Below are 10,778 nucleotides of genomic sequence, written 5' to 3'. Positions count from 1 at the left end.
TAAATTTAAAACAGGCTAATTACATTAAACATGAAAATAGCTATCATTTGTCTGAGTGAATCACTGTCATTGAAAGTACTAATTGAGGGTGAAGGATGACCTGCAAAGCTGGAGTGAGAAGGTGATAACTAGGTGATGTGCCAGTTGGCAGTTCACTAAACATCGCTTTTGTCACTTTCTTGAGCAAACACACCAGCTACATGGAAGCCGGAAACCACACAGAAGTATCAGAATTCCTCCTCCTGGGTCTCTCAGATGATCCTGAACTGCAGCCTCTCCTTTTTGGAGTGTTACTGTCTATGTACCTGGTCACCGTGCTTGGGAACCTTCTCATCATCCTGGTCATCATCTCTGACTCCCACCTCCACACCCCCATGTACTTCTTCCTGTCCAACCTGTCCTTTGTTGACATCTGTTTCACCTCCACCACTGTCCCAAAGATGCTGGTGAACATCCAGACACAGAGCAAAACCATCTCCTACATCGGATGCCTCATTCAGCTATATTTTTTTATGATTTTTGCTGGAATGGATGGTTTCCTTCTGACTGTGATGGCCTATGACCGATTTGTAGCCATCTGTCACCCCCTGCACTACACGGTCATCATGAACCCACGCCTGTGTGGCCTTCTGGTTCTGTTGTCTTGGTCTATCATATTCTGGGTCTCTTTGCTTCATATTCTACTGATGAGGCAGCTGACTTTTTGTGTAGGCACTGAAATTCCACACTTCTTCTGTGAAATTACTCAGATTCTCAAAGTGGCTTGCTCTGACACCCTCATCAATAACATCTTCTTATATGTGACCACTGCCCTACTTGGTGTGTTTCCTCTCGCTGGAATCCTCTTCTCCTACTCTCAGATTGTCTCCTCCTTAATGAGAATGTCCTCTGCAGGGAGAAAACGTAAAGCATTTGCCACCTGTGGGTCTCATCTCTCTGTGGTCTCCTTGTACTATGGGACTAGCCTGGGGGTCTATCTCAGTTCTGCTGTGACCCATTCTTCCCTAAGAAACTCAGTTGCCTCAGTGATGTACACAGTGGTCACCCCCATGTTGAACCCCTTCATTTATAGCTTGAGGAACAAGGATGTGAAGGGGGCCTTGGGAAAGCTCCTTAGCCAAGGAGCCCCTTATCTGTGATGGGTCACTCACTTTAGAACTAAGTGAAGATTGTAGTCTCTAAAGTTTTGATTTTGTGCCACTTTCCAGAATGTCTTTACAGGATGAAAACTCTGTTCACTCTTTGTGGGAGCTGACATAATGTAAGTTTTATTAGAGGTATTTTCTTCTCTGTGTTATATCTCCTCTGTCCAACCCATGTTCCATGCTCCTTGCTCCTTATAATAAAGTAATTACACATGAATCCTTGGCTCAGTGTCTTCTTCAGGGGAACCAAAACTAAGGTTATAAAGATTGTGAAGGTTATCAAACAATATCGCAGATGGAACTAAGGACTTTTGGGAGAGGGGAAAGAAAGAAGAACCAGGTAGTAGGTGTATATATAGTAAGATCTTCAAATTACTGAAAAACCATAATTTGTTATTGAGGAAAAATATACTCGATGTGGATTCAATTCACTTTGATTCTATTGAGTTTAATCCAATGTGTATTTATTGCTCACTGTATACAAATTGAAGAGAGAACCAAAAATAGAAGCATGATTGCAACAGAGTGGTATTACAAATTTGTATGTAACAAAGACCGCTGAAAACAAAGGTAAATGTTTTCTCTTCACCTTGAGTTAATTACAGAGAAAACTTTAAAATTTTTATTTCACAGATTTATTGAGGTATAACTCAGATACTCTGCCATTTACCCATTGAAAGTTAAATTCAGTAATTCAATTAAATTTATAGAGTCATGCAAACATCACCACAATTCAGTTTTTGAACATTTCAATCATCACCCACAGTTCCCTTGTGCTCATTTGCCTTTAATGTCCGCTCCCACCTCAGGCAACCACTTATCTGCTTTTTGTCTTTATAAATTGGCCTTTTCTAGATGTATCAGTGGAATCATACAGTATTATACCTTTTGTATCTGGCATAATCTTTTGTATTTTAGCATAATGATCTTTTAGAGTTATTCATGTAGAAAACATATATTAGTATATTTTGTCCCCTATAATTGCAGAATAATATTCGAATGTATGAATACTATATGGTTGTACCATATGTTTTTTAATCCATTTACCAGCTGATAGCTATTTGGATATTCCAGTCTGGGGTTATTATGACTGACTGATGCTATTATTAACATTTGTATACATGTCTCTGTGTTGACCTGTGTTTTCATTTCATTGGGGTGATAAGTTGAAGTGTAATTACTGGGTCATATAATAAATTTGTTTAAACTTTAAGAAACTGCCAGACTGAGAAAAGGACACACAAAGACATAGAGAACAAGGCCATGTAAAGACCAAGGGGGAGACTGGAGTGATGCAGCCATAAGCCAAAAAAGGTCAAGAACTGCCCATATCCACCAGAAGCTGGAAGAAGCGGGTGGAGCAGATCCTCTTTCAAAGCCAACCCTGCTGACACCCTGATTTTAGACTTCTTGTCTCCTAAATTGTGAGAGAATAAAAGAAAAAAGAAAAGAAACTCATCAAGCTGTTTTTCAAAGTGGCTGTACCTATTACATTCCCACCAGTAATGAATGGAAGTTCCAGGTTCCCATATCTCCACCAACATTTGGAATTAAGGGACAACTTCTAATGGGAGAATATACTTGAGCATTAAGTAACAAACAATCAGTAGAAATTTAACTGGAGAATGGGTTTGGGTAGAAAGTAAAGAGGATAGGAGAGTGGGAACTAGAGGAAAACAGAACCATATGTACATAAGCAGGGAGATATTCAACAGGAAGGCATTTCAGGAGAATATTTGGAATTATGACTAATTTATTAGAAATAAGCCTAGATATGTAGATGGAGGACAGACTATTGTCTACTTTGACATAGTGAGGATTTTAAACGCAATTGATCACCAGGGCCATGCCATAACCACAGGTATAATATGAAAAATTTAGGATTGCTGCGAATGGGAGAAATTGGAGGCAGAGGGCACAGTTAGGTGGCTGTTGAAGTAGTCCAGGGGAAGAGATAATGGGACTTGACTACTCAGTGGCAATAAGACAGAGAGATTTGAGTAGAGAGGTTTATTCATTTCCTATTGCTGCTATAACAAATTACCATAACTCTAGTGGCTTAAAATGACACAAATTTATTACCTTACAACTCCGGAGGTCAGAAGTCTAACATGTATCAGCAGGGCTACTTTTTTCTGGAATCTCTAGAGGAGAATCTGTTTCTTTGCCTTTCGCAAATTCTAAAGGCCCCCTGCATTCTTTAGCTTATGGTGCCTTCCTCAAAGTCACCTTCTTCAGAGTCAACAGTATAACATCTTCAAATCTCTCTCTAGCCCTCCTTACTTAACTCTATTATAAGGACCCTTGTAATTACATTGAGTCCACCCAGATAATTCAGGATAACCTCATCTGAAGATCCTTGATTTAATTACACCTTCAAAGAGCCTTTACCATCTAAAGTACACATTCACATATTCTGGAAAATGGTACACAAACGTCTTGGGAGGTTATTTTTCAGCTCAGCATGGGAGATGTGTGTGAGTTAGAATTTAGGGGAAAGGGAAGGAGAACAATTAATAGAAGGAAGGCATTTTTATTGGTGCAGATAAGCTAATGTAGTGACATGAATTCCAAACAATGTTTTTAATTTTCAAGCTGAGTTCTGTAGTCATATCTGCTTTCTTGTTATCTCCGAAAATAATTTTTTAGAACACAGTGTTGCTTTAGGCTCTGTCCGAAGGTTATTTTAGCCCCGTTTTAACATTCAGAGGTTTGATGCATAAGACGTGTAAGGCAGTTCCTCTAGGATGGCAGCTCTGACTCCATTTTAAAGTGGCTCCATTTATGTTTTACATCACTAAAGACCGCATGAGTGGAATCTGGAAGACACTCATGAAGTTCATCCTTCAACTGGCTGTTGAAGAAGTAACCCATGGATATCAACCACAACCTCAAGACCAATTACTGATACAAAAGCTGCAGTAGTTTTATGTTTTCTCTTTGTTTATTATATGTATATTCTTGTTTACATGCATATGTTTATATAACTACGATTCGATTCTATCTCCTTCCCGTTTTTATTCTATATACAAGTTCTTAGAAGTTAACATTGCAATTTAGTCTTTAGAAAACAGAATATCCAGTTAGACTGTGACAAAATTTGAGGGATTAAATTTTTTCACTATGTCTTAATCAATCATTCAAGCACTAAGTGCAAAATGTCCTCTAGTAAATCAACAGATGAAGGAATAACCATCTAGTAATTAAAATTCTCTTAATTTTACCTTCTATAAAAGTCTCGAATAATTTCATTTATTTTCTTTTCCTGATAATAATTAAGTTATATGTTACCATCATGTTTTAAAACTTATTCATCATGAGCTTCTGTGCTGAGTCCATGCATTCATTCTCACATTTCCTGAAGAGCATTCTCAAACTAGGAGTTTAGATATTGTACTTAAGTAGATTAAAATTATTCCCTTGCTTGAAATATTTCATAAGTTTCCCATGACCTTAGAATATAGTCCAGAGTATATAATTCCTCTGGTTCTGCTCCTACTGTCCAAATTACCTCTCACCACTTTCTGGTTCTGCTCTGCTGCAGCCAACTCTTTCCTCAGCTTAAGAAATACATTAAGCTCTCAACTGCTCTGGTATTTTGCTCACAAAGTTCCCTTCATCTGAAATGTTCTCATTCACTCTACACTTGCCCTAGCTCAACAACCTGACTAGCTAAATCATATCCATGCTTTCATTTTCAACTTACGTATCAACCCCTCTAAATACATCTCCCCTTCTCCCATCCTCCGCCGGCCATATTAAGCCATTATTATGTCCAGGTAGCAATCTTCCTAGCAGTCATTTAAAATATGGCTTCCTAAATAGACTGTAAGGCTCATAATGGAAGTACTATCTCTGCTTTGATGGCCATTGTTGCCCTCTCCCTGGCACATAGCCTAGCTCATTAAAGTAACTCAAAGATCATCTGTGGATTGTCAAAAAATTGTCATTCTCCACAAAAATGTTACAGTACAGCCATGCACAAATTGAAGTCACACGAGATAGAACTACAATATAAAAAGCAAACAGGAATCACATAAAATGTCTGCACAACCGAATACATGTGCATATTTTTACTCAGGAAGAAAGTGACTGAATGGTCTTTTAAAAACAAGTGTCTTGCAAGTTCAACCTAAAATGTGTTCCTTATGTTTTTCCAGAATAATTTTGAAACATATTTTGAAGTTAATTCAGAAACTACCAAATGGCACAAGATCTATGGAAGAAATTTATATATCCAGAAAAATTAAATATGTATTTGCCTTTAGACCTAGAATACCAACCTAAAAATCTTGCTCTGAAAATGCACCTCTGCAACTATGAAACAATATATAGAGATCGCTGCTACTTACTGAGGGATGCTAGAAAAATTGTTAGAAAGATTGCTGGGGAACAAGATATTCTGAGTGTCAGAACATCATCCCACATGTGAAAAAGAAAAAGTTTATCTTTAAAAGAAAGGGCTCTGTGATCCCTACCTTAGGTAATCAAACATAGAATCACTAATAGAAGGATGATATAAATCTGTACCTTCCTGATGAAATGCAATTTTTACCTACAAAGTAGTTTGTAAATAATCTTTTGAAGCCTCTAGACTAAGAGTTGGCAAAGTACGATGTACAGGCATGTTTTCATAAATAAAATTTTATGGGAAAATAGCCATAACCATTTTCTTACTAAGATCTATGACTCTTTTCCCCATACAAAGGTAGAACTAACTAATTCGAGACTTTACAGCCTGCACAGCATAAAGTACTTCCTATTTGGCCCTTTTCAAAAAGGAAAGTTCACCAACTGCTGTTCGGGACCCACTGGCCAGTTGACAGGAAATACAAGAAATGAAGTAAACTTTTCAACACACTATAAAAATAAAATCAGAAATATCAAAATGTTCAAATTAATAACCTGCATTTACACCTCAAGAAACTATTAAAGGAAAAACAAATGAAGTCCAAAGATAGTGGAAGGAAGGAAATAACATCAGAATGGAAATAAATGAAAGACTAAAAAGACAATAGCAAAGATCAACAAAATAGCTATTTTCTTGAAAAAATAAACAAAAAATAAACAAAGCTTTAGCTAGAGTTACCAAGAAAAAAAGAGGACTCAAATAAAATTAAATATGAGAAGAGATCTTACAACCATTACCACAGAAATAAAAAGGATCATAAGAGACAACTAAATCAGTTGTTTTCTACACACTAGTAACAAACTACCAGAAAGAAAAATTAAGAAAACAATTCCGCTTTTAATTGCATTCGAAAAAATAAAATACTGAGGAATAAATTTAGCCAAGTAGGTGTAAGACCTATACACTGAAAACTTTAAGAAACTGATGAAAGAAATTAAGAAAACACAAATAAATAGAAAGATATTTTGTGCTCATAGATTGAAAGAATTATTGTTAAAATATCCCTACTACCCATGTCAATATAAAGATTCAATCAATCCCTATCAAAATTCCAGGGGAATTTTCACAGAAATTGAACAAAAAAATCCAAAAATTTGTATGGAACCACGAAAGACTGCGAATAACCAAAACAATTTTGGAAAAAACAAAGCTTGGGGAATCATCCTGTCTAATTTAAATCACAAACCTATAGTAATCAAAGCAACATGGTATTCACACACTTCCACCTAACACATAGATCAATGGAATTTAAGAAAGATTCTGGAAATAAACCCTCACAACTATGGTCAATTAATTTATAACAATGGAGCCAAGAATGTACAATGGGGGCAAGGACATCTTTTCAACAAATGGTGTTGGGGAAACTGGACAGCAACATGCAAAAGAATAAAACTGGACCATTATCTTATACACACAAAAATTAACTCAAAATAGATTAAAGTTGAATGTAAGACCTGAAGTCATAAAATTCCAAGGAAGAAAACACAGGTAGTAAGCTCTTTGACATTTGTCTTGGAGATGATTTTTTGGATTTGACACCAAAAACAAAGGTGACCAGATAATAATAATAATAATAATAATAATAATAATAATAATAATAAAGTGGGACTATAGCAAACTAAAAAACTTCTAACAGTGAAGGACACCATCAACAAAACGAAAAGATAACCTACAGCATGAGAGAACATTTTTGTAAACCATATATCTGATAAGAGGTTAATATCCACAATATATAAAGAACTTATATAATTCAATAGCAAAAAAACCCAAATTGGTTAAAAAAATGAGCAATGTTCTGAATAGACATTTTTTTCAACTAAAATATACAGATGGCTAACAGGCATATGAAAAGGTGCTCGACATTTCTACTTGTAAGAGAAATGCAGATCAAAACTAAAATAAGCTCTCACTTCATACCTGTTAGGATGGCTGGTATCAGAGACAAGAAATAACAAGTGTTGGGAAGGATGTAGAGGAAAGGTATCTTCCTGCACTGTTAGTGGGGATGTAAAATGGTGCAATCACTATGAAAAACAGAATGAAGTTTCCTCAAAAAATTAAATAGAACTATTGTATTTCTAACCACTTCACTTTTGGGCATTTATCTGAAGAAAACAAAATCACTAACTTGAAAAGATATGCGCCTCCATTCATTGCAGCATTATTTATAATAGCCAAGATATGGAAGCAACCTAAGTGCCCACAGATAAATGGATAAAGAAAATGTTACACACTTGCGCGCGCGCGCACACACACACACTGGTATATTATTCAGCCATAAAAAAGAAGGAAATCTTGCCATTCGTAATAACATGAATGGACCTTGAGGGTATTATGCTAAGTAAAGTCAGAGAAAGAAAAATACCATATGATCTTACTTACACCTGAAACCTAAAACCAACCAACCAACTAGAGCACATGAATATAGGGAAAAGATTAGTGGCTGTCAGAGGCCAGAGGTGGGGTGGGAGAAATGTGTGAAGGTAGTCAAAATGTACAAACTTCCAGTTATAAAATAAGTCCTGGGGATGTAATGGTGACTATCGTAAATAATACTGTGTTGAATATTGAAGGTTGCTAAGAGAGTAGATCTTAAATGTTCTCATCAAATTTCCAGCTATGTATGGTAATAAATGTTAACTAGACTTACTGTGGTGATCATTTCAGAATATATACAAATACCAAATGATGTTGTACACCTGAAATTAATAGAATGCTATATGGCAATTATACCTCAATGAAAAAGAAAAAATAATGTGCATTTCTAAAAATGTGTGACACCAAAAAAAAAAAAAAATCAATATAAAGGAGAAACAATAGCCTGTGCTTTAGATTGAGAGACTAAAAGACATCAAAAATGGCCACATATAAACTATGATTGCATTCTAAATCCAAAAACACCTAAAAGTTTATTTGGTAACAATGTGGAGGATTTTAGTTTTTACACAGAACAGATAGTAGATGATGTGGTTGGTAGTCACTTAGTTGTAACCTACACTGGGGAAGTAACCTTGAACCAAACCTTCCCACCAAAAAAACCCAAAACGGTTGGAACAGTAACTGCAATAGAGATGTAATCAGATTTGGGAAAAGGCCACAAAACCACACATGCACAACAGCTGGAAGAACTGTCCTCTGGTTGATCTATCCTCATTACCACCCTGGCACACCCAGCGGCGCCATGACAGATCCCGTGCAGCTCCTATAATATCAAAAAGTGGGTAGCAACCCAATTCCCAGAAATCCCCACTTCCTTCCAGGAAAACTTATGACTATTTCTCCCCTCAATTAAAGGTAACCCAGCCCCTAACCCCAAAAGCCCATAAAAACACTATGCCAATAGACCTTGGGGAGCCACATACATTTTCTTTTGGTGGGTGTTCCCTTGGTGCATCCAGCTCTCGCTTTAATAAACTTTTCCTTCTGCAAATCTGTTTCGCCCATTCTCTTAATTTCTATCCTGAGAGGGACGAGGACCCGTGTCCGTAATAATGACATTATTTTCGGTTTTCTTGGCGTGAAGTAATAGCATTGTGATTTTATTAGCACAAAGTCTTTATCTTCAGGAGATGCCTTACCAAGTGTTTAAAGGTCAAGTATCAATGTACCAGAAAATGTATTTCTTCAGAGAGCGTAAAGATGCAATATGCTAAAAATGGGTGAATCAACTTCAACAGACATTCATTGCACTGGACGTTCATATTTAGGTTTAAGATTTTTCTAACGAAAAACGTGAAATAATATATACTTAGGGCAAACATCCTGTTAATAAGTTCAATTATTCCGAAGGAAAAAAGCCTCCATCCCTTTTTTCTTGAAGGCCTATGTTTTAAAGTTTTGCGGGGGTGTACAGGCTTGACATTCTGATGAGGAGACAGGTGAGTATTCTTGTTTCTCTTTAAAGACCTGTGGTCTACATTCGCTTGTATTTCTACACAGAAATATGCACATCACAGACATCTAAGGAAGCCTACTATATCTCTACCCGAATATATCAAAACAAAGAGCCCGCAGAGTCAAAGTTTCAGGTGAAACATTCCTTTGCAGTCCAAAAGGAAAGAGAGGTTCTTTTGAACCAACTTTCCCCCCGCGCGCTCAACAGAATCGCCAGGTCGGTGAGGACTCGAGGGCACGCGTTAACCGATTCCTGGCGAAGAGTCATAAAAGCTGCTCTGGAAAACTCTGAAGAGGGGAGCATGGTGGATCGAACGACCCCGCGGAAGCGCCCTCACGCCGTTTCGCGGCCTGGTTGCTCCGAGGACTGACGGCCCGAGCGCCCTCCAGGTCCCGGCGGTGCCGGCAGGGCCCACGGCCCCGCGGGAGCCAGGTCTCGGAGCAGGGGCCAAAACCGTCCTTTGATCCCCGTCTCTGCCCGCTTTCCCATCCTTCCCGTCGGCCCCACAGAAACCGGCGTCGGCCGCACCACCATCCACGTAAAATACTTTAAGATGCGCGGGGTGCGACGCCGAAAAGACGTCGCAGGAACGGGGAATGTCACTTCCGGTTCCCCCCTTGGCGCGGGGCGCGGGGCGCGGGGCGGACAGTCGGAGCAGCCCACCTGAACGGCCACGCCAGAGGAATTCCAGTTTGCTACGGGCTGGGTGCGGTTGGCCCCGGTAGGCTCGGCGCGGGCCGACGGCCCTGTACATCCCGATAAAACTTCAAAACATGGCCCTTCAAGAAAAAGGGATGGAGGCCCGGACTCAAAAGTTGAAGCTAGAACCAGCCTCATGGGCACGGCTGGAGGTGCGAAGGGACCTGATGCCTATTTGGGCAGCTGAATATTCAGTAATCAAGAGTGAGCCTGCCGGTAGGGACCCACCCCACAGCAAGCACCTGAAAAGATTCGCTACCTGCCTGTACCCTGGTTCCTAGGGCCTTTACACTGATTCTCCCTTATTGATAATCCTGCCAATCCATGAAGTGGTCTGTCTCCTCCCATCAGTCCCGTTATTAGGCCTTTATTTGGACACCGTGCTAAACTCTGATTTCTTTTGGGTTTTCAGTGTAATGATATTTTCGGCAAATATACATATTTTTTCCGGTTTTGGTGGTGGTGGTGGTGGTGGTGTTTTTGAAATAGCATTGATACCAAGCATTCTTCAGTTCCTCAGATCTAAAGTTTCCCCAGTAATCATGTTTCCTCTGGTTTTTGGTGGATGACCTTTGTGATTTTTAAACCCCGACTTAACACATTTTATCAAGAGTTGGTCATGTGCATT

The 10,778-nt window shown here is 38.6% G+C and overlaps 1 protein-coding gene across 1 annotated transcript; it reads left to right on the top strand.

Moving 5' to 3' along the window:
- Positions 1-200: 200 nt before the first annotated feature.
- LOC105305651 (olfactory receptor 7D4-like) lies at positions 201-1,139 on the top strand. The gene has a single exon (XM_011380346.1). The coding sequence runs from the start codon at positions 201-203 to the stop codon at positions 1,137-1,139; it is 939 nt and encodes a 312-aa protein (XP_011378648.1).
- The last annotated feature ends 9,639 nt before the right edge of the window (positions 1,140-10,778 follow it).

The sequence above is a fragment of the Pteropus vampyrus genome, unplaced genomic scaffold (assembly GCF_000151845.1).
Source record: "Pteropus vampyrus isolate Shadow unplaced genomic scaffold, Pvam_2.0 Scaffold391, whole genome shotgun sequence".
In the NCBI taxonomy this organism is placed as follows: Eukaryota; Metazoa; Chordata; class Mammalia; order Chiroptera; family Pteropodidae; genus Pteropus; species Pteropus vampyrus.
This window is presented reverse-complemented; position numbering and strand designations above follow the sequence as displayed.